The 24,518-nt window shown below is 36.9% G+C and overlaps 6 protein-coding genes across 6 annotated transcripts; 3 read left to right on the top strand and 3 right to left on the bottom strand.

Moving 5' to 3' along the window:
* Window positions 1–3,646: 3,646 nt before the first annotated feature.
* Window positions 3,647–5,094, top strand: LOC113506282 (trypsin, alkaline C-like). The gene is made up of 4 exons (XM_026889125.1): window positions 3,647–3,733; window positions 3,965–4,133; window positions 4,352–4,598; window positions 4,692–5,094. The coding sequence occupies exons 1-4, from the start codon at window positions 3,691–3,693 to the stop codon at window positions 4,986–4,988; spliced, it is 756 nt and encodes a 251-aa protein (XP_026744926.1). The 5' UTR covers window positions 3,647–3,690; the 3' UTR covers window positions 4,989–5,094.
* Window positions 5,095–5,998: 904 nt separating this feature from the next.
* On the bottom strand, window positions 5,999–8,001 carry LOC113506281 (trypsin, alkaline C-like). The gene is made up of 4 exons (XM_026889124.1): window positions 7,919–8,001; window positions 7,098–7,266; window positions 6,606–6,861; window positions 5,999–6,456 (listed from the first exon to the last, which is right to left on the bottom strand). Exons 1-4 carry the CDS (start codon window positions 7,959–7,961, stop codon window positions 6,163–6,165), a joined length of 762 nt encoding a protein of 253 aa, XP_026744925.1. The 5' UTR covers window positions 7,962–8,001; the 3' UTR covers window positions 5,999–6,162.
* A 1,069-nt stretch (window positions 8,002–9,070) lies between these two features.
* On the top strand, window positions 9,071–10,600 carry LOC113506280 (trypsin, alkaline C-like). The gene is made up of 4 exons (XM_026889123.1): window positions 9,071–9,147; window positions 9,484–9,652; window positions 9,741–9,996; window positions 10,203–10,600. The coding sequence occupies exons 1-4, from the start codon at window positions 9,105–9,107 to the stop codon at window positions 10,503–10,505; spliced, it is 771 nt and encodes a 256-aa protein (XP_026744924.1). The 5' UTR covers window positions 9,071–9,104; the 3' UTR covers window positions 10,506–10,600.
* A 3,056-nt stretch (window positions 10,601–13,656) lies between these two features.
* Window positions 13,657–15,646, top strand: LOC113506283 (trypsin CFT-1-like). Its single transcript, XM_026889127.1, has 4 exons — window positions 13,657–13,763; window positions 14,345–14,512; window positions 14,794–15,048; window positions 15,340–15,646. The coding sequence occupies exons 2-4, from the start codon at window positions 14,409–14,411 to the stop codon at window positions 15,638–15,640; spliced, it is 660 nt and encodes a 219-aa protein (XP_026744928.1). The 5' UTR covers window positions 13,657–13,763; window positions 14,345–14,408; the 3' UTR covers window positions 15,641–15,646.
* Window positions 15,647–20,156: 4,510 nt separating this feature from the next.
* LOC113506284 (trypsin CFT-1-like) lies at window positions 20,157–21,940 on the bottom strand. The gene is made up of 4 exons (XM_026889128.1): window positions 21,850–21,940; window positions 21,400–21,568; window positions 20,679–20,934; window positions 20,157–20,557 (listed from the first exon to the last, which is right to left on the bottom strand). Exons 1-4 carry the CDS (start codon window positions 21,893–21,895, stop codon window positions 20,267–20,269), a joined length of 762 nt encoding a protein of 253 aa, XP_026744929.1. The 5' UTR covers window positions 21,896–21,940; the 3' UTR covers window positions 20,157–20,266.
* Window positions 21,941–22,551: 611 nt separating this feature from the next.
* On the bottom strand, window positions 22,552–24,415 carry LOC113506285 (trypsin CFT-1-like). The gene is made up of 4 exons (XM_026889129.1): window positions 24,310–24,415; window positions 23,841–24,006; window positions 23,064–23,307; window positions 22,552–22,920 (listed from the first exon to the last, which is right to left on the bottom strand). The coding sequence occupies exons 1-4, from the start codon at window positions 24,353–24,355 to the stop codon at window positions 22,648–22,650; spliced, it is 729 nt and encodes a 242-aa protein (XP_026744930.1). The 5' UTR covers window positions 24,356–24,415; the 3' UTR covers window positions 22,552–22,647.
* Between the last annotated feature and the right edge of the window lie 103 nt (window positions 24,416–24,518).

The following is a 24,518-nucleotide window of genomic DNA, read 5'->3' as shown; positions in this document are numbered from 1 at the left end:
TACACTTGATAACAATGGAACAGAATAGCAAGCTGCTTTCGACAGCGTTTCAAAAATGTATTTGACTCCTTAAACTGTCATAAATTGCACTGGTACGATTTGCAACTGAATTCGGTGCAATTCGTTGCCTTCAGCACTTTTTTCTGAATCTTAACAATAAGTAAAATACCAACAAATTAAATCATTGAGTTATTTAATGAGGACTTCATAACCCATATACAGCTACCGATGCCACCACATTCACTCGCAACATCTTAGTTTACAATAAGGCTCGATTCGCAATAAAATATTTCTTAGTTGTCAACCGAATACAATTCGTATCATAATGTAAAACCGGCACAAACTGGTTTCAGTTGTAAGCTTGCTGATAAGATGATTGAATGAGGCAAAAACAAAAGATCTCGACGTCAAACATAAACTCCTAACCTTATCAGCGGATATTGATTTGCAAAAATCTATTAATGAAACACACAACTCATAGTGATTTAACAGATTTAACATTCTCCTCACGTTCCTAATATCTTAATCGTTCTGATTTCAAATCATTCATAATGTTAATTATTTGTGTCCACATCTCATATTTCTTACCTTATTCTCAAGTCGAGTGATATGATGTTAAAAAACCTGAGTCTCAATTCTGCTGTCAAATAAAAAAAAATCGTAGTCGGTTGACACAAAAGGACTGTGAAATAGTGGTCCAGCTGTCAGCATACTACTAAGCTTGGGAAATTAAAGTCAACAAAGTTGTTCTATGACGAGCGAATTTCAACCTGATAGGATTATTTTCTACGGTAAAGATGATAGACCGATACCAGGACCGCTGAAATCCATTGCTTTTTCTTTTACACTGCCAACCCACCGGTCTTCAGGAGGGCTATACAGAGCGCAAGAGTTTGAATCAGTTCAACCGCTATTCACTTTTTTATGGAACCGCCTCATCTTTCTTCCCTCCATTAAATATTGACGTAGCTATAGGATAGTAGTTCTTCGATGCTCTGCAACGTGAACTACAACCATTTTCGCAAACGCCTCGTTCCTAAGTGATGTAATACGACAATTCTAATTTCTACCATCGTTGACGTCAATAAATATTGCGTTTCGATAATTGACGGTGCCTGGCCTATCACACCAAACACCATACATTCGAGTGTTTTATTATTTAAGTTTTACTTTTCTAGGCGCCTCTATTGTTCTATAAATTTCAGACTAAATTAGAAATTTTTACGGTACATTAAAGCGCTTTCAATTCTTCATTCACTCTGTAGGTAACGAATGTTAATGATTTTGATACTTGAAGTAGTAGTATTTATATGTAATATAGTGTATCGTATCATTCACATTATCAGGAAAAGATTAAAATATCAATGGAGATTCCAAGTCACGTACGATAGGCGCAAATATGTTTATTTAAAACTGATAAGGGACATAAATTAACTTAAATACACGATCTCCGGAAATTTAATAAATCCCATAAATTTCTAGGATACCTCACAACATTTTTTTGGCACTCACCAAAATTCTGAATCCAATTTAATACAACATTTTCTTTACGAAAATAAACAGGTTGACCCAAACATTAACTTCAGTCGTATTCGGTATCAGAAATAATTCAAACAATTAAAGATCATCACGCTGATTTTGACCCCTTTTACCCATTTTCAGGACACCCTTTATGGATAGAGTTCATGCATTTTGGGCTGTTTGGCTTCCGCCAGCACAAAATATTTTTTGTTGCTTACTCGGTGCCTGACCGTTCATAGGCCAGTTGGTATGACCGATATGTAGAGTGGAGCAATATGCTAATGAAAGATCTGAGAGTGTTACTTATTCAAGTACTCGTATATATTAAACGTCTTGGTAATAGAAAGAAAGAAAGATAAATTTATTTGTTAGAAAACAGTACATTAAGGTGTTACATATTATAAACTAGTATCTTGTATTCTACCATTACTGGTGCACAAATATTAAACTTATAAACTAACAAAAACAACAAATATGAGCCAAAATCATATAATGCGAAAGACGTATACAATGTATAACATTTTTTATTCTTAGACCGGTGGGCAACTATTAATCTTCTCTCTCTGTTGAATTTATACAAGAATATTAAATCTCTGCCTAAATTTCGAATAAAAATCTTAATAAACTAAACAGTAACGTTAAATTAGTGGTTCATATAAATGCTTGTCGAACCTGTGACACGTCGCGCTCAGTGGGTTTGACCTGGGGTCCTCTACCACTTGGCTATCCGTGCAGGCGTCTAGACTAGTCCAGAGAAACAAACTACAAAGTAAAATAAAAAAAGGGGAATTGAACTTTTTTACATTATCACGGGACCTTAGCTAGTCGTTTTCGTACATTTGAGATGCCTCCCGTAGAACTTACGAATTCGATTTTTGCTAGTAATTTCTGGTAGTCTCGCATTAAATCCAGTCCGCTATGGTAATTGTTATGAGTAAGTACGTAGCTAATGACGGCATCAAATAACCATTTTATTATTATCGTAAGAAAATTTAACTTAAATAAATTTAATCATTCGTTTTATATTATTTCCTATTCATTTAATTTGAATAAAAACTAGATTTTTGTATCTATGTCAAGGACAAAAACTTGATTGAGCATAGGAAACTTAATAAATAATCTTAATTTCGTTAAATAATGATGTGGAATTAATTACTTAATGGTTTTCTTAATCTGTTGGCCATTCAATAATATTGGTTTAATTTTTAATACCGATGTCATTATTATATTTACGACCGGATGTACTATGAGTAAGGGTGAACTATACAGGGTGCTTCCTACTTGTTTTACGTTCAAAAAGGAACTCATAAGGCTTATAATTTTGAGATATGGATATTGATTTCGAAAATTTCCGAAATTTCGCAAGTACATTGAATTCTTCAGATGTATTGGATGTGTCATAATATGGAAGTGTATGTGTTTCATACAAAAATACCCTACATATGGGTTTTTCTTAGATGAATTCTTATCAAAAATATGCTTCCGAAACAAATTATAAATTATCGGCTGTTTACGATAAACACTGTTTTCTTATTTAATGTCTAATCATTAGATAAAAACTGGCTAAGCGTGAGTCGGAAATTACTATGTTGGTTTCGACTTTGGTTATTTTGTAAAGTATCTTAAAAATCAATACTTATTTCTGAAAACACACATATTTTTTTATATCTTCTAGCAAGCAACGTTGCCGACGGTTTCGATCAAAGGCATTTTCGATCAAAGCAAACACTGTATTTTGCAATAAAATGCATTTGATCAATCGCTCCTTGAGAATTAACCCCGATAAAAAACAAATAAGCAAAGTCCTCGCAATTTCCATGAAAAATATTCACCTATCTGCTAGAAATGGCTGTTATTACTTGAAAAAGAATGAATTTCAAAAAAAAGTTTAACAACAGAAGTATAAATGATCGCCAACACATCAATTAATGATAATAAACTACTAATTCTATCACGTTATCAGAATTTAAATACTTCTATACTGATCCCTAAAAATGTATTAAAATAGGAAAATACAGAATTGCGCGGGAAACCCTATGAATTTGTTAACATCTGCGATTGTCTAGATAGAGCAAAGCTGATAGAATAAAAGTATTAGACGATATCAATATAAATACTGTATTAGGAATCAATTTAATCATCACTTCAGAATTAACAGTAAAAACAACAATGCGCTTCGCAGTTTTAGCTCTTTTTGTAGTAGCTGTCACAGGTGAGAATATAATAATATCTACAGTGATTTTAAAATCATCGGACACTCTAAAGGAAGTCAAAAAGTAGCTTATTAAAAATAACAATGTTTGCAAGTAGAAAATTTCAAGCAGACTTATTAAAATTTAAAGATTAAGGTAATCTATCAAGAATTACTGGAAATTCACAACCTTTCATTCAAATAAATGCATGTTTCACTGTACTACAACTTTTCTTTTGTTTTTCTCTTCAGCTGCCCCCAGGGATCCTTCAAGGATCGTGGGAGGTGACCTGACTACCATCGACAAGTACCCCTCAATGGCTGCCCTGTTGTTCTCTCAGAATTTAGTGCAGTTTGGTCAAATTTGCGGCGGAACCATCATCAACAACAGATCTATTCTCAGTGCTGCTCATTGTATCATGTGAGTGTACTTTTCTTAATTTTTGTCACAGATTATGATTATGATCAAATTCTAAATCAGATTTTCATTTGTATTTATTTTCCCTCTCTGTTTTACGTCTTTGTTATTAAATAACACTCAGCACTACAGTATTAGTAAAACATATTTAAAGCCTTGCTCAAATCTTGCTCTGTCGTTTTTCTCGTAACATTTTAATAAAATAAAACTTTTATTTTCAGTGGTTCGGTCCCGAATTTCCGAGTCCGCGTCGGCTCTACCTACGCCAACAGCGGTGGTGAAGTTTTGCCCCTAGCGAATATCATAAATCATCCTCAATACTCTGGAAACGATAACGATATCACCATCTTACGAACTGCTGTCGAGATTAAATACAGTGACGTCGTACAGCCCGCGCCTATCGCCGGGACCAACTATAACTTGCAAGATGACGAGGTCGTCTGGGCTACTGGCTGGGGCCGCATCGAAGTAAGTTCTGCCTTGCCTTCCTTCTGGTATCAATTTAATCCTAGTATAATTTTACTTGTTACAATTGTAGTAACCGGGTACTTCGTTTTACAGCAAGGAGGCTTAGTTTCTGAGCAGCTGCGCGATGTGCAAGTCTGGACAATCAACCACGACGCCTGCAGGCTCCGCTACTTATTGAATCTCACAAGGATCACGACTGACATGCTCTGCACTGGGTGGCTCGGCGTCGGCGGTCGCGACCAGTGCCAGGGTGACTCTGGTGGCCCCGTCTACCACGATGGTGTCGTTGTTGGTGTTTGCTCATTCGGAAGAGGATGCGCTTCGGCCCGATTCCCTGGTGTCAATGCTCGCGTCTCTAGCTATACCAACTGGATCCAAGCCAATGCCTAAAATATACAGTCGGAAATATATATAATATTTTTAAATGAACTGTTGAAACCTAAGGAATACTCAAATTCTTTCTAATCATACTTTTTAAATAAAACGTTAAAATATCTACACAAATATTTTATTTATTATACAAAATACGTTTTCGCAAACATCCCGCCAAAAGCAAAAATACCTGGATGCTAGGTTTGTAGCAAAATATTGTGAAGTACTACTGAAGTAATTACTTTTAAACCACCCCAACCTGCTATTTCGTTGGCTGCGGTGCGAATCAGGAGAGCTTGTTAAAGGTGACCTTGAGATTCGTAAAGTGCTACTTAGAATGTCACCGAGAAGTGTTCGTGACTGGTTGTTGTTTCATCGATAGGTTAGATTGTCGTTTTCTTCATATGAATAAGGCGAGGAAGAAGTAAGACTGGACTCAGCCAAAGAAAGCGCGTAATATATGCTTCAGACTAATATGTGTCTGTCAATTTTACTGACAGAGAGATTGATAAAGAAAACTAAACGTGTGCAACCCTTTCTTATGCGTCCTTATCTGAATAGCCCGTCTATTTAGTGTTGGCCTTTCTTAAAGTGTATACTTGTGTACTAGCCTTTCATTTGACACCCTTCGTAGCGTATATGACGTTGTGGAAAAGTCCTGGGAAATACTTTCGAGAACTGCGATAAAAATGACAAAAAGATTTATAGCGGAAAATGTAATAATTAAATATTATCCTTATTTTAATGTTCATCGTAGTCTCATCAGATAACGACTCACTAACCATGATTCAGCAATACGCTTAGCATAAGTTTTGCGCCTAGATTAAGTTATCTAAATAATACTCTTAAACTACAAATTTATCCTTAACCGTGATACTATGTATAACTGGTGCCTTGCAGTAGTGGTGTTTTTTTTAACTTTATTTTTGTTCTAAGGCAATTTTGGTACAAAACTCAATTGGCAATGTGATGATGGCATTGGCGGAATTTCAGGAAATAATGTGTTTCGCTCAATAAAAAAAAAGATCTCCATAGACATAGATACAAGATATATTAAGGAATCATATTTAATCAAGTTTAGGATTTTTTACAGATTTAATTGATTATTACTACAAACTCATGATTGAAAAGGGTATTTGTAAATTTGGTAATGGCGTTTTAAGTTCATTAACAATACAATTTTAATCACATTTTAGGCGTTGGCTATAATCCAGTCGGAGTAACTGGATACGCGGGTATTGACACCAGGGAATCTAGGTGAAGCGCATCCTTGTCCAAACGAGCACACACCAACAACGACACCGTTGTGGTAGACGGGGCCGCCGGAGTCCAGCATGCACTGGTCACGGCCGCCGACGTCGAGCCAGCCGGTGCACAGCATGTCAGTGGTAATGCGGTGAAGAGTCCACAAGTAGCGCTGACGACAGATCTCATGGTTGACGGTCCAGACTTGCACATCTCGAAGCTGCTCAGATACGTCATCAAACTGAAAGGATGTCAGAACTTTTTAATCGTCTTATCCTTGCCGTCTATACTTATAGTCACTTAAAATTCTAACACAATATGAAATTGTATTGTATTTACATTATGTATTCATTAAGCAGTGTATTCAGAACTCATAACAAACGTACGTACCTCAGTGATGCCCCAACCAGTAGCCCAAACGACCGCGTCATCTGCTAAATTGTAGGTGGAGCCGGCGATAGGGGCGGGTTGCACGGTGGCGCTGTATTTAATCTCGACCGAAGTTCGTAAGATGGTGATGTCGTGATGTACACGCCAAGGACTGTAGTCTGGATGTAACAGCATAGCCGCTAGAGGTAACACTTCCCCGCCGCTACTGCTGTACGAGGAGCCGATGCGGACACGGATTGTCTCCACAGGAGCATAACTGAAAAAGTAAATAGTACATTCATTACTAGATTTCTGTTCTTTATAGATGAAAATATATACAAAGGTGGACTTACTGGACTTATTGAATACCTGAGGCATTCTCTACGAGTTAACCATAGGGTAATGCAGAGATAACAAGAAGCAAGTGTAAAGGCTTAGTAGCATGATGAAATAAACTTCTTATTAACAAAATATGGTATAAACAAAATTATGCTCTTAACTAAATCAACTTACTCAATGCAGTGGGCCGCGCTGAGAATAGATCTGTTATTGATGATAGTGCCGCCGCAGAACTGCGAAAAGTTCACCATATTCTCAGAATACAGGACGGCGGCCATCGATGGATACTTGTCAATAGTGGTGAGGTCACCTCCCACAATCCTGGAAGGATTCCTGGGGGCAGCTAGAAGAAAAATAAATTTATATTAAACTTTAATGTATTTTTATATAGACCAAGTCAAGGCGAAAGTCATCGTAAACGTAAAGAGAAATGCATGCTTACATGACTATTCACTGGTTGTTTCGAAGTAGTCCAAAACAGAAAAAGAATCTACTGCAACACTTTGATTAGCTAAAGGTCTTTGGGAGGAATAATAACTGGACAGTAGAAATTTATTTTCTGTGTTCTGCTTATTTATTTACTTGGTGCAGTTTTTTACAACAAATTTTTTACACATCCAGAGCAATTTGTAGTAGTAAAATGAACACTTTTTGAATATCAAATACTACTGAGATAAAGGACAGTAGACCGACCACCCACCAAAAACAACACCCGTTTACGAACACGACGCAATTGTCAGTCATTACCCCCTCGCCATATAGGACGGCAGGAGACCCGACGGAAATAGTACCCCAGGCAGTGACCACTCTGTGAAGTTCATTAGGGCTTTTCGAGTGGCCTCGGTAATTGAAGGGAAGGGAAGGAATATGGGTGAGTTTTAGTTATTGGAAGTCTGACACACCGTTCCGCTAAGCCCAAAGCCGAAGGAGTCATTTGACGATTTCCCATCCGGAAAAAGGCTGAGTGAGCTTAACTTAATGTTTGATATGCTTACCCGCTACAGCTACTACCACAAGAGCTAAAACTGCGATCCGCATTGCTTTGTCCTCACTGTAAAGTGTCTGCAACAACTATTGAAGCAATACTTATATAGGTATAGAGAAAATTATTATCTTTTACATAATTTTTATATCAAAGATTAAAAGGTATGAGGAAATTTTTTTGGTTTTCCTTCTTACAAAATCCAAAAACATGTTATGACTTCTGTTACTTTGTCTAATAAACGAATTGTCACACTGATCTCTGATCGATCTATTGGATAAGATTGGAAACCTCCAAGAATCCATATAAAGTGGTGATACTACTGTACTACCTGTAATACAGATTTTCAAGAAGTCTTACTTAAGCACCAGTCTCTCACAAACTATGAACTTGTTTGTGGTGAGAGAATAAATGAATACATGTTAATACATCGCTCAGAACTTTAGAAAAATATTTTTGGTTCAACACACGGCACATGGTAAGACCCGGTCAATATTTTAAAAGCCGCTAATATTCCTTAAGCGCATTTAAAGCTATCCGTCTATTTGTCCGTCTGCTCATCAGTAGGATATATTTCATGAACTATTTTAATGTTTGTATTTTCCCCATTTCTAAAGAAACTAGAAATAGTCAAGGAAATAACAGTTTTGCATAGTAATACGATTATTGAAAAGATTATGTTTGATAAATCCGTCGCGGAAAATGTACCCATTAATAATATCCTTGTTCGGTTTATTTTCGTAGTTTTGGTAATGTTAATGTAAGTTTAGTCAAGCGTGACTCGGCCATGCGTAGATTATGCCGTAATTTTATATGAAAATCATAAATACATTCTAATGTTTACCTAGTTCAACCATGCGGTTTTGCCCGGAGTTACCTGTCTAGGTAGTATTTATACATGAAGTTATGAAAACAGTACAGGGTATTAATAAAATATAGAGGCATTTGTATCTTTCACAAAAAAAGAAAGAATGGATGCATCAAGGATCAATAACTGAAAGTGAATTTAAGAGTTGTTTCATAATATCATGCAGAACGCTAAAAGGGAAGGAGGAAAACCGAAAGGAGGAAAACCGATAAAAACGTTCAAAAATCGTCGTAAGAGATAGAAACATGTAATAGATAAAAATCTTGGCTATATATGTAGATATAAATACTAATTAATAAGCCGGTTCAGATACTTCGTAGTGACATCGACAATGCGGATAGCAGTGTTAGCTCTTGTGGTAGTTGCTGTGGCAGGTAAGCTAGTACTTGTTAACAACACTTTTAAACAGGCCCATGTCCGGATATGGCTAGCTTTCTTCAAAAAAAATCAATCAACTGTTCAAAAAAGAAAGCTGCTAGCTTGTTACTTTTTTCAAGAGCCATTCACATTCAAAATAATCCGCTGCTTTTTTGAAACAAAGGTGTTTCCTTCCATTTCCTAATGAAAGTAATTATTCCGAATAAAAGCTTTCGTATCTCTCAGTTCGCAAAAATTTTAAATTTCATGTAATCCTCACGAACCTCCTTTCTTTGCTGCTTCCTAAAAATACTCAAAACAACCGTTTTTTTGTACCATCATTTATCTTCCAGCGGCCCCCAGCAACCCGTCACGGATCGCGGGGGGTGACCTCACCACTATCGACAAGTACCCATCAATGGCCGCCGTCCTTATGACTCGCGACATGATAAACTTCCAGCAAAATTGCGGGGGTACCATCATCAACAACAGATCTATACTTAGCGCGGCCCACTGTGTATAGTGAGTTAATTCTATTGGAAATAAGTGTCTTAATTTTACAAATTACCAATATTTAACCAATTATGTAAAACGACAATTTCCCTTTCAGTGGCGAAACTGTTGAGAGTACTCGTGTCCGAATTGGCTCTTCCTACAGAAGTAGTGGCGGTGAAGTCTTGCCTCTTGCGGCTATCTTGATGTATCCAACTTATACCATACATAAGTATGATGATGACGTTGCTATATTACGAACTGCGGTCGAGATTAAATACAGCGCCACCGTGCAACCCGCCCCTATAGCCGGGCCCTCCTACGATTTAGCAGACGACGAGGTTGTGTGGGCCACCGGCTGGGGTGCAACTGAAGTAAGTTCGTTTCTTGCATTAATTTCGAGGACGTACCTTAAAGTGCAGATAGACTCGATCTAGATTTAGATCTCATGGCTCTGGCTCAGGTGTAACTCCGTCATATCCTCACGTCGAAGTCTTTGAACCCCGAAAAATTTTACTTAAACGTATGTCAATTTAACATGAGTTTCATTATTTCATTAATTTATTACTTTTTCTTTCAGACAAATGAGTTTCATTCTGAGCAACTTCGCGATGTACAAGTGTGGACCGTCAAACACGAGACTTGCAGGTGGCTCTATTTATTGGGTGTGCGCATCACCACCGACATGCTGTGTATCGGCTGGCTCGGCGTCGGTGGTCGTGACCAGTGTTGGGGCGACTCCGGTGGCCCCGTCTTCCACAACGGTGTTGTTGTTGGTGTATGTGCATTTGGAGGTGGATGCCGCACACCCCAATCACACCGATACCCTAGTGTCAATGCCCGCGTCAGTAGCTACTCAACCTGGATCCAAGCCAATGCCTAAGGTACAAATTAGATAAGGAATAAACTAAGTTTCGCAAATGAGCTTAATGAAACTTTCGAAATTTTCGGTATTATAATTAAACGTCAAAAAATCCATACACGAATTTTATTTTTGATACTACTTCGCAACAGTACGTTTCGTGTTAGCGGCGGGGAAGATTGTCGGTAAGAAATCTTTTACAGCCTTTGGATGGACTTCACACAGAGGGGAAAACATTTGTGCATAGACCGCGGTGTACCCTATCTAGCCTAACTCACAGGTTATGCCTCCTGCTATATTCTGGAGAGCCCAATTTTGAGCGGCCTAGTCTCCACAGCTTTTATATTAATAGCCCAAATGAGTTCATCACCACAAATTATAACAGTTTTGTAGCTATCTGGGATTCTCGACAAGGCACCTGCATGTTGTGCGTATGTCCCAGTGAAAGCCTTAAAAAGGGAAGTGTCCCAGGCACTTCCCATGATGTAGAATCAAAGGGGTGGGAGAAAGAGGTTTAAAAAAATACATATCGCCTTATACGATATACAATATACTACTAAAGCATTATATTATAAAATTTGCATATAAAAAGCATGAACTGGAGACCACCATTCAGTGATACACGAAGGGCAAAGGAAGCAAAATAGATGGGTTTTAGTCAGTAGAAGTCTGAAACACCCTTCTGCTAAATCCAAAACCGAATTAGTCATTAAATGATTTCCCATCCGAAAAAGGCAGTGACGAGTGAGGGAACTGAACTTAATACTTGTACATATGTATGTAGTAAGAGATACAAAAATGGGTGAATTTCAACAGGTCCAATAAAATCTTCATTTCCTTGGATTTTTTATTCTTCAACTTTAGAACAAGAAAAAATAGTGTTTACTCAAGTTTTTGATCAGATATGCAGTTTTGCTTAATATCTAGCTGATAGCTTAAAAAACTAAAGAGATATACAAGATTGAAAATTCCGTGCCACGGCGATGAAACATGCGTTCATGGCAATGAAATGTTATTATAGTGTACAAGAATATTTAAATGATAACGTTAATAATTGAAACAGAAATAAATAGTACTAATTTATACGCAATAATAATAGAATATAATTTGTAAAGATATGTAAAAATTAACACATGATATTATTTTTATAATATAACTATAAATAGCTACATCCCTGTCCAGTGGCGATGAAAACATAAGTCACGGAAATGAAACTCGTGGCCACGGCAATGAAAGGAAACTGTTTTACAAGGCACGGCGATGATGTTTTTTTCATTCCCGTGTATTTTTTTTTCATTACCATAGCAAATTTTGTCCACGGAAACCACGGCAATGAGAGCACGGTGATGAAAATCAAGGGATATAATTCAATTTACTAAAAACTGGTAATTATTCACAGTCATGAACACTTTACAAATAAACTTAATATAAATGGCATTGTATTGAGCGCCCAGTCGAGATTAAAAACTTATTGAAATAGAAGTTAGACCTATCCACGCCGATGAAAGAAAAATTGTCCAGTACCAAAAAAATCGAATACTCTTAATTATGGCTCGAAAACGCAGGCACGTACACACGTCGTCCCTTGTCGAGACTTTTGACGTTACTTATATGCAACGTTTAACGCACATCGGGAGCGACGCAAAACGTTAGAATATGCAATGTGATCCCACTGTAAAGTGTCTGCAACAACTATTGAAGCAATATTTATATAGACATAGAGAAATTTATTATCTTTTACATAATTTTTATATCATTAAACTCAAAGATGAAAAGGTATGAGGTAATTTTTCGGTTTTCCTCCGAAGCAAAATCCAAAAACATGTTTTAGCATTTGACTTCCGTTGCGTTGTCTAAGTAAAATCGGTAAAGTACAAGTGAGACTAGCAACACGAAGCAAATAGATTCAAGAGAAACAACAAATCATTTAGGTGAAAACTAAATCAACTTTATGACCAAACTTAAGCTTTAACAGCCACCCCAGTTAAAAAAAAGCTGTGTTGCAACTGTAAAAGTCCACCTCCGAGATGGGGAGAGCTGTGCCATGGGAATCATCAATGAAAATTTAAATTAATGCTTAAAGAGAACACAAAAAAGACTTTACTTATAACTCCCCTATGGAGCTTTTCAATTCAGTCTTAGTCAGTTAATTAATTACACCACTTAACAAACGTAAGTGATGACACAAAAAGAAATTTGGTTGACTGCTGGGCTGCAGGCATAGCCAAGTGGCTGAGGTCACCATGCAAAACCCTCTGCGCGACATTTTGCGGGCTCGGTTACTCCTTGAGACATAGTTTCGAGCGGTTCTTGTTTTGGTAATGGCAAAAGCTTAATGTAGCGAGGCTTGTCAGTCAGCAGCTAGCTTTGAAGCACCGCAAGGTGTTCTGCAGTGTAGTTACCCAGTTTTCACACCGAAACGTTTTACCTCCAAGAAGCCTAATAAAGTGGTTATACATCGATTAGACCTCTGGGCAAAATTTTTGATCACTGCATTAAGTCCGAAATATATTTTTGGATTAGTCACATGAGGTGGACTTGGCAAGAGCCTCGATCAACATTTTATTAGCCTTATTACTGAGACTCCTCTGTCCATCTGTCTGTCTGTCCGTCTGCTCATGACCAGGCTATATTTCATGAACCATTTTAATGTTGATGTTATCCCCATTTCTAAAGGAACTAAAAATCGTCAAGGAAACAACAGTTTTACATAATAATACGATTATAGAATAGATAATATCTGATAAACCGGTCGCGGAAAATGTACCCATTAATAATTTTATCCTTGTTCGGATTATTTTCGTAGTTTTGGTAATCGAATGATAAGGTTTGGTCAAGTGTGATTCGGCCATGTGCATAGCGTAGGTTCCGCCGCTATTTTATACGAAGACAATTATTATTACAAGTGAATGTTTACCTACTATATATACCTATTCATGATGATATTAATAAAATATGTAGGGATTTTTATCCTTCATGGCTTAAAAAAACTCTATAAGAAAGCAAGGTTCAATGGGTGCATCAGAAATCAAATGCAGAAAGAAGAAGGCAGAGGAAAGTTATTGAAACTATCATACAGAACGCTAAAACACTAGGGAAGGAGGAAAACCGATAAAGAGGAAAAAAAACGATTATATCTGGTAAGAGATAGAAACATGTAATAAATAAAAATGTTGTCTACATAGATATAAATACTGTTTATTTAACCGGTTCAGACACTTCTAGTAACATCGACAATGCGGATCGCAGTGTTGGCTCTTGTGGTAGTTGCTGTGGCAGGTGAGCTTGAGCTTGAGATTGTTAACAACGCTTTTAAACAGACCCATGTCTGATAATGGATAACTTTCCTCAAGAAAATCAGATTAAGATAAAAAATTAATTGTCAGCTCGTGATTTTCTCCACATAGAGATTCACATAGAAAAAGTTCGCTGCTTTCTTGAAACAAAAGTGTTTCCCTCCGTTTCCTAATGGAAGTACTATTTCAAACATGAGCATTCGTATCTCCCGAAATTCAGTAAAACGGGGGTAAATAGAGGTATTTTGGGGTGTATAGAAACAGAGTTTTTATTAAAATTTGGACTTTAAACACGACAAAATATAAAGGTTATTCGAATATTCTCAAGCATTTTTCGTAAAGTAATTGTGTTTAAGCATTTTTATGTAAAAAAATATTGCTAATATATAGATGTATAAATATACATGCAACCCCCTAAAAACACTACTTTCTATTTACCTTCTTTTACTTACGCTAAAATTTTTAATTTCATAGTATAATCCACATGAACCATCTTCTTAACACGACGAGGTTTACAGAATTTTCCTGCTGCCTAAAACTAAAACACCATCCTTTATCTTTCAGCGGCCCCCAGCAACCCATCACGGATCGTGGGGGTGACCTCACCACTATCGATAAATACCCATCAATGGCCGCCGTCCTCCACACTCTCGACATGGTGAACTTCCAGCAACATTGTGGCGGTACCATTATCAACAACCGATCTATACTCAGCGCGGCCCACTGTGTATAGTGAGTTTATTTTATTGCAAACTAGCTGACACCACAAACGTTGGTTATTCTGGTGGAGGGAGAAACAATATACACGAATGAAACAAGCACGTGAGATGAAAAATAGATCTTGTCCGATTCTCAGTTCTCAGACCTAACCAATATGCACACAAAATTTCATGAGAATCGATCTGCCGTTCTGGGGCTGTTCAACTTCGTACACCCTGACACGATAATTTTATATATTAAATTAGTATCGTACGCTTGAATAATGTTGAATAAAAGAAAAATTTACTTTTCAGTCTCGAACCTACTGAGGTTATTCGTGTCCGCATTGGCTCTTCCTACAGAAGTAGTGGCGGTGAAGTCTTGCCTCTTGCGGCTTTCCTGATATATCCAACTTATACCACACATAAGTATGATGATGACGTTGCTATATTACGAACTGCGGTCGAGATTAAATACAGCGCCACCGTGCAACCCGCCCCTATCGCCGGCTCCACCTACAATTTACCAGATAACGAGGTTGTTTGGGCCACGGGCTGGGTGCAACTGAAGTAAGTTCGCTTCTTACATTAATCTGCAAACGTTACTTAAGATACAGACAGAGTCGCGCAAAGCATGCGCTAGCGATAGCGTGGCTCTGGCTCAGGCAGCTGAAGGAGCCCGGACTGTTTTTAATCGGCTAGAGTCTTACATATCCTCACGTCTCGCCGAACCCTCAGCCTCAGACCTCGAAATCGTTTAATCCCTTAAAAAGGCACATTAACGTATTTGAAATCAGTAGGAAATTGTTTACCAGATCATTCATTTGGTTTGATGCTCATTAACTTTATTATTTCTTACAGACAGATGATCATTCCGAGCAACTTCGCGATGTACAAGTGTGGACCATCTCATACGAGACTTGCAGGTGGTTATACTTGTTTGGTGTGCCCATCACACCTGACATGTTGTGTGTTGGCTGGCTCGGCGTCGGCGGTCGTGACCAGTGTTGGGGCGACTCCGGGCGGCCCCGTCTTCCACAACGGTGTTGTCGTCGGTATATGTGCATTTGGAGGTGGATGCCGTACACCCGAATCATACCGATTGCCTGGTGGCAACGCCCGCGTCAGCAGCTACTCAACCTGGATCCAAGCCAATGCCTAAGATACACATGTGGAATGAACTAAGCGAAACGTTAAAATACTTAATTTTTTGGTACTTTTAATAAACTTAAAAAATCAAAACATGATTTTTATTTTTAACGGCAAGAGTAAAAATTTCTCGGTTTAATTGTTGACCAACGACTAGATTGGAAAGCGCACTTAGATAAACTAAGCAAAAAAACTAGGGCAAAACAGCCTACCTTTTATCAAAACTTGTGCCAGTTTTAAACACAGAAGCTCTGATAACAGCTTACCATGGTACTGTCAGCTCAATTTTACGATATGGTATCATCTTCTGGGCAATTCGACAATAAAGATGTTAATTTTAAAATGCAAAAAAAAATATCAGGTCAATGTTTCAAATGCAGTCCATTGACTCATGTAGACCAGTCTTTATTAAGCACCATATTTTAACTTTGCCTTCTCTGTATATCTTTGAAATCTCGGTCTTTGTTGAATCTAATCCAAATTTGTTTAAGAGGCTCTCTGAAGTAAATAATAGAAACAGGCGAGATAGCCAAAAATTATATATAAAGATGTCTAACACGGCCTTACTACATAAAAGTGTCTTTTGTATGGCACCAATCGTTTACAATAAGATACCAAAAACCAATAAGAGACTTAAATGATAAATTATTCAAAAAAAAGACTCAAAATGTACTAGTTAGTAAATGTTATTATAGCATTAACGATTTTTCAACAGAGAAATGTTATTAAGGAGATAATTTTACTATTGTTTCTAACAAATTTTGTTCCTTTATTGTGTTTATTAGTGATTTTTATTTTAGTTAAGTACTTTTATTTAATTTGTAATTCATTGTGATTGCACTATGCCAATAATGTACACCCTCTGGGTATGTTACGGAGATCCCTTTTCATGTACACTACCACCTGTTATTTTTTTGTTATACCTGTAACAACATTAAATAAATATTCTATTCTATAAAAAAAAACAGTAAAAGATCTTTTACAGCTTTTGGATGACTTCATATTGTTATGGAAGGAATACCATTAAATTTATATATACCATTAAATTCCACGGTGCACAGTATAGAAGATCGATAAATTGACCAAGTTATAACTTCTGGGGGCAACTGAAAGAAAAGTAAAATCTTTAAGTATTTGACCAAAACCTGTCTTTGAATAAAAAACCTGAAAAAGGACAAGAAATCGAAGCTGCTGCTTTAACTGCGTGGCTAAAGCATTTAAACATAAACTATGTTTAATCATTATAAATAATGATATCCATGTATTTTTTTATGACATTAGAAGCCGTACATTTGGTACCTTTTATCAGATATATTATAAATATTTTTAAAATCTCATCTTTACTCTCTAATCAGAGAGACAGAGGGTCGGCAAGCAATATGACAGATCGGTTAAAAATCTCAACTTGTATATAGCTATGACGGTTCATGAGATACACCCTGGTGACGGACGGACAGCGAAGTCTCCGCAAAAGGTTCTGTTTTTACATTTGGGTCCAAAGGGTAAATATGTGCTAACCATTACGTGACCTATTTTCCTGTTCAGACTGATGTTATAATGGGGCGAGTATTTCAATCGCCAAATAATTATTTCCTTCCAAAATGTTTTCGAATTCTTTTATCTTTGATTACTACCATTCCAAAGCAGATTCAGACAGATATCACAGCCATGACTTAGTAGTTCCTTATCTAAAAGATATTACGTTTCAATGAGTTGATAAGATTTAATACATATATTACATCTATTATCTCTTCACCGATCTTCCGATCACTATAGCTATTATACACAGTGATTCTTTATTCGTCTTACAAAAGCAGCCAGTTCATGTATCCAATGACTAGAACACGTTCATGATAAAAACATAGGTATTTATGAGATTTGAATAAATTTAAATGCAATTTTTATTCAATATTATGATGCAATTCGTAGTTTTTTAGAAACACAGCTCTGTTGCGGCGCGGTCCGAGCCTTGTAACAAGGGTGAGAGGCGCGGGCGGCGGCGTTTTTATCATTTTTAGAGGTATATTTCAGATTTCTCTTGTTTAATTTTTCTTCGTACTTACTATCTTAGTTGATGATAAAAAAAAAGTCGTGCCTAGGGGTATTTTATGTCGGTTACATGAACTGGGCTGCTTTTGTAAGACGAATAAAGAATCACTGTGTATAATAGCTTTAGTAATCGGGGTAGAAGCAGAAAAAAAAATAGTCACATCTCGGAAACGTTGCGACCATACTTCGAGGTAAACAACTGAATAAGTGTGGAAAACTTGATTGTGCAATAAGAAATCAAAATTAAAAACAAACGATAAAATTATTCCAAGTCCCTGAATACTAAACTGGAACCGAAAAAATATAATAATAACGACGTTTCGAAAACGACGTTCGTAAAAGTAGTTTCATTTCAATGTCTAACATTCGCGTAAACCTAAGAAACCAATATATTATTAATTAGATAATTTCTCCGTTCTTTTTCGTAACATTTCTCACTGCTGCTATACTCCTATTGCAGAAAGTGTGATGTTGTATAGCCAATAACCTTCATTAAATAATATTTTATCTGGCATTGAAAAAAATAATCGTACCAGTAGTGAGTGAGATTACGAGATAAAGTTGTTTATGTTCATAACAGATTATTCCACACATTGAAATTGGATTTTGTACAACTATGGCCTAGAAAAGTCTGGTTCTTCCAGTTATACCCTGGGACTGTTTAAACGATTATTATGCCAGTACCTAGACCAGTACTATACTTTCTGTATCTATGTACTGACATAATAATCCGTTTTAGATAATCATTGCAAATGCTATCTGAAAATTCTACAGGATACAAATACGAACTAATTAAAACCAGAAATATCTGATATTTCAAACATTGGACATGCTTTTAATAAACATTTAAAGTCATAGATAACGTAACTTAGCAGTCAAAAATTTCCCGACTAACATAATCGATGTGTTTCTATTATATTAATCGGGAATTTATGTTATTCGGGAAGAACATCGAATAGAAATACAGTGCAACCTCGATATAACAAATCGGAGGGAAACAAGAAAATATTCGTAATATCAAGTAATTCGTTGAACTGAGGTTTGTTATGTTGAGGTTAGATTGGTCTAAAATTCGTTGTAAAGAGGTAAAGGTCTACTCTTCGTCCTCGAACCATCTTTTACTGTTTACATCCAAACCACTTTCTTCTGAAAACTTATATTTAAATTTTAAAATTGTAGCCAATGTACTTGCGGGAATCCCGAACTTATTAGCTATGTAAAATTTTTTCGTCATAGGATTTTGGTCAACATAATTAATGATGTTTCGCTTTTCTGCGACCGATAGGGAACACCTTTTACGTTTTTGAGCCATTTTAACTTAAATCTTTATCAATAGTGACGAGCAGAGGTGTTTACATTACTTCCTATCAAAACAACAATGATTACTTTACAAACAAAAGCGTGTCGAAACATGTCGAGACATGAGTCACATTATAAGATTAAGAGTTATATTATTGGTGGAAACTTCATATAAAGGTTTTGGATCGGCAAATTCGTTAATTAGAGGTATGAATACTTTTTCTTGATAGTTGAAAATTCGTTATTAAGAGGTTGTACGCAAAGAATGTTCGCAATGTAAAGGTATATTTTATACTAGCTGTTGCCCGCGACTTCGTCCAGGTCATCCTGGTTAGAATTTTCCCCGTTTTTTCCACATTTTCCATTGTATCTTCGCTCCTATTAGTCGCAGCGTGATGTTATATAGCCTATAGCCTTCCGTGATAAATGGTCTATTCAACACAAAAATATTATTATATTTTAATAAAATATTTTAATTTTAAAAATATTTTAATATAATTTTTCAAAACGAACCAGTAGTTCCTGAGATTAGCGCGTTCAAACAAACAAACAAACAAACTCTTCAGCTTTATATATTAGTATAGATTGACTCTTATGGATAATTCAAGGGGATTACGAAGAATTTGTTAAATCGAGGAAGTCGTTATATTGAGGTACGTCATATTAAGGTTGCACTGTATTACAAACAATGAACCCAAAACGCTACCTTGAGGTATTCCAATTTTTGGTTATCGCGAGGGGAAAAACGTCGCAATCTCAAATCTTTATGCGATTATAGTTAAATTCATAAGATTACATTAGAGATCATATAGAGCAAGGACCTATATGGTTGTTATAGACGTATTTTTCAAATTCTAAAATTGAGCAAAACAAGTTCAATGATTTTCATTTTATCAGCTGATTAATCAATGCCTGCGTCATATGATCAATCTGTCTCAATCCAGTTTTTTCCAACTACGGCCTATGTTATCTAACGCAGCCGTTCAAAGTAGGTACTAGTAATTATTTTTTTCGTTTATAATCTCCTTCTGTGTTTTTAATCTTTACGATTCAGATTAATATCGTGTGCGTCAAAATTCATTCTTGAACAAACAAAATATCAATTGGCCGAATATTGACAAATTTTAAGTTTTTTTTTAGATCTTACATTACGGGTTTATTGGCTGAATAAAATAATAAACGTAGGTAATCCAGTCTTTATTTGTACTTAGGTTATTATGCATTCACGCATGTTTATCACAAAAAGTATTAGGTTTTACATAATATTATTCAAAGTCTTAAAGCTAACATTTTAGGCGTTTGTTTGAATCCATTCGACGTAGCTGGAGACACGAGTGTTGACAGTAGGCAATATAGGCGAGCACTGCGTGGTGACACCGACGAGCGTGTTCGAATGGTAGACGCCAGCACCGAACACGCCAACACACTGCCCATTGCCTTGCTGCGGCCAGGAGGTACATAACATCTCTGGGGTGATCGGCATGTCCATTGCCTCGTAGAGAGAATTGCAGACGTCCCCGTTGACGGTGACGACCTGAGCGTCACTCAGCTGACGCAAACTAGCTTGACCAGCAGACGTATCCTGGTAAAATGAGATCATTAAAACCTTTTCTCTTGACGGTATCTAATAGGTTAAGATTGTATATAAGTATTCTCAATGTGATTCGGAATCTGCACGGAATATAGATAAAAACTCGACTAACCTGGGTTTCCTGCCAGCCAGTAGCCCAGGCGGTCTGGTTGTCGGCAATGACATACGAGGATCCGGCGATAGGAGAGGGCCTGACGTTGTTGTTGTAGCTGATGAAGCTAGCTGTGCGAAGGATGGCTATGTCGTAGCGGAAGTTATCGTCATTGTAGCCGGGGTACTGGAACTGTTGGGAGACTGCGAGTAGTTCACCGCCAGTCGTACCGTAAGACGATCCCACTCGGATGCGGAAGAAGATGTGCGGGTAATAGCTAAATCAGAAGTAAAGGTTTAAGAAATGACCAACGAAAATAATTATTAAGATTTTATTAAAATTGTAATTATAAGCAATTTCTTTTATTTTTGCAAAATTAAGTCCGTGCAATTTGCTGACACTTTTTTTGAATTCGGGACTAATAAAATATTGATGAAAATTGTTCTGTTCCTTAAATTAGTTTTAGTAAGGGCCGATTTTTCAATCATCAGTTAACTTCTATCTGAGGAATAAATATGGCCGGTTGACATATTTTCTACACAAAAGCTGTAAAAACGTCATACATATTCGTCAGATAAAAGTTATGTGGTAAGTAAGTTATAATAGTGAGTGCGGGTCGCAACCTTTTTCATTGACTCAAGCGTATTTTTGGCAAATGTCAACTTCTTAAAATCCCTCCTCCGTAGACACATAAATTTAATAAATAAAAAGGTGCGTTTTGATAAAAAAAAAATTAACTTACTAGATGCAGTGACCAGCTGTCAGGATGGATCTGTTGTTAATGATGGTGCCGGCGCAGTTGAAGGTGTGGTGGAGACCATCCCAGGTGTGGATGATGGAGGCACTGGAGGGGTACTTATCAATGGTCACTAAACTTCCCCCGGCGATCCTCGTATCGCTGCTGGGGACGGCTGAGAAGAGGACACAGGTTAAAAAAGTTACGAAAAGCCCATTCCCAAGAGACTTGGGAAAAAAATTAAGAACCCGGCATTTACCAAAAAAAAAATATATATTTTGTGGTATTAAAAAAAGAAAACTGATCGTAACTTTTAAATAATATTAAATTCCAAAATGTCATATGCAATGTAACGTTCATCAAAACCCTTCAGCAAAAAAATTCAACATCGTTAATACTTACTATTGAAATTATTTAAATTTTTATTATAATTTTTAGTATTATAAATTTGCCTACCTGCCACAGCCGCGAAGCAGAGAGCCAACAAAGCAATGACACGCATTGTGTAACGTCTAACCGAGTGTGGCTCGCAGCAGACGAAGCTGCTTTATATGCGTCTAATTTATCGATACTCAGATGATTATTAACTATTATCGATTGATTACCTAGGAACTGAACATCTGATTTGTCGTGAACACTCGCCTAGCTACTGAAAAGATTAGTCGTCACTATCATGGAAAGCAAAATGGAAGTGGTAGTCATGATCGCTCCATAAATTTTTAATGTATTTATATAGTAGTAAATCACGGCCAAGCTTAGGACTCATAAACTTGCCAGTCTACAAATTATATTTGATACCTAACCCCAAGTAGCATTTTCTTTCTGCCGTCGTTTTTGCCTATCATAGCCGAACAACTAGGCATAACTCTAATTAAAATTAAATTATACTTTAATTATACTGTATTCTATTTTTGTAGACAATAAGTTTGGCGTCAATGTATTGGACCTTGTACCACTTCTAGTGTCGAGGCACTTCCACCGATGTCCATCGATGTACCATGATCAGCTCCAGGATTGACAGTGATTTGACGGAAATCAGACATTTTAAGACTTCTCTTATCTTACTTATAAATTTGTCTTCTACTTGGCAAGGATATCTTCACACAGTATATTATAGATATAGTTATATTGGTGATTGAGAAAAAATGAATAACGAAGTTTAAATAAAAAAACAGTTATTTATTTAAAATATAAATTGAAAGCAGTAACAGTCAATAAAACATATTACGATTAGAATGTTTCCTATTAAACATTTCAGGCATTCGACTGAATCCAAGATGTGTAGTTGGCCACGCGAATGTTGATAGCGGGGCGTGAACCGAAGCAGTTTGTGTGGACGGCGACGAGGATGCCAGACTGGTATATGCCAGAGCCGAACCCACTACAGTAGCCATTGAACTCTTGATTAGGCCATCTGGTGCAGACTACGTCAGAGGTGACTTCAGCGTCGATACCGTCAAAGCGAGTTCTGCAGAGGTCGTTGCTAATAGTCACGACCTGCTCCTCACTGATTTGGCGATCTCCCTCCTAATGGGAAGAAAACATTTATTCATAAACTTGGCACAGAGAAATCGCTTTATCGTAGTCAGAGCACTAGGCAGTGAAAGGCAGGAAATTCAAAATTTATTAATTATGCATAATGTAGAAAAAAAATAGTACTCGCTACTTACAATTTGGCGCCAGCTCGTAGCCCAAACGTTCAGGTCGTCAGCAAGGTGGTACCCAGCAATAGGTGCGGGCCGAATGTTGTGGCTGTAGGTAAATACTGGCGTGCGGACAATAGACAGGTCAGAATGTAAATTAGCGTCGTTGAAGTCAGGGTGTATGATCAATTGTAAGGCGGGTAGAACCTGGCCACCTGAGTTGGTGTAAGACGATCCAATTCGGACGCGGTATTGAGAAGGAGGACGGTAGCTGAAAGAGACAATTGAAGAATAAAATAGCGTAATGGTTTAATAAGTAATAAGTTTTATCGAGCAATATTTCTGATTTTGCAGTTCATAACCGTTTGTAAGTTTAACAAAAAATATTAAAATGCCTAATGATTAGTGGTTTCTTAGGTTTACGCGAATATTAGACATTGAAATGAAACTTCTTTTACGGATTTTATCGCGGTTTTAATTTTAGATTTTAGTCTAATGATTTTTTAAAGGCAGTTTCAGTATTTCAATTATAATTAAGTTATAAAAACCATTAGACGTAAATGCATGTACAATTCTGGTGATCTACATATTTGTTCTTCTTATTCTATAACATAATGTGTGGCCAGCCAGCTGCGCGGGACATATTATTGTGCACTAGGGACAGCGAAAACACAGGATTACAATCTATTTCCTTAAACTAATAGCCCGATAGGACGGCAATCCGTCCAAGCTTTATTCACAGAAGCTAACAACCCAAAGACTGCAAACCGATAGTTTAGAAGCTAGGATGCAAAAGTTACTTACTACATGCAATGGCCAGCTGTCAGGATAGACCTGTTGTTGATGATGACACCGGCGCAGACATAAACCAAGGCGATGTCATCCCAAGTGCTGAGGATGGAGGCGCTGGAGGGATACTGGTCGATAGTGGATAAACTTTTATCACTCAGTCTTGAAGTGCTAGGCACGGCTGAAAGCAAACGAACGATTAAGTTGCAAATATAACAAAATTTCCCTGTAAAGTGAAAAACCTTAAACATGAGTAAATGAAATTCCGGTCTAAAAACTACTGGTTTCACATTTGGGAGGGATGAAACAAAACCTTTTTTTTTCCTAACTTATAAATTAAAAAATATAGAAACAATTGTAACGAGGTGTTATTCTTACTTGCAGAGCTTCAAATATACATATTCTAAATCTAGTTCACTAATTTCGGCATATCATAAATGGGTGAATTGAAAAAACTATAACTCTTTGAGACCAGCTTGCTTACCTGCCACAGCCGCCAAGCAGAAAGCCAACAGAGCAACGCCACGCATCGTTCGAGTTTCAGTCTTCCACAATTGAGAGTGCTGAAAATAGAAACAAATACTATATATATAGGAAGATAATGTTGACGACAATTTAAGCCTGTGAGGCTAATCAATGACTATCTATTAATAATAAGATAAATTGGGTCCATTATTTATTATGTTTGTTAGG

This window comes from Trichoplusia ni, assembly GCF_003590095.1.
Source record: "Trichoplusia ni isolate ovarian cell line Hi5 chromosome 9 unlocalized genomic scaffold, tn1 tig00000062_group8, whole genome shotgun sequence".
NCBI classification, from domain to species: domain Eukaryota; kingdom Metazoa; phylum Arthropoda; class Insecta; order Lepidoptera; family Noctuidae; genus Trichoplusia; species Trichoplusia ni.
The sequence above is the reverse complement of the archived record's forward strand: the minus strand, read 5'-3'. Positions and strand labels throughout refer to the sequence as shown.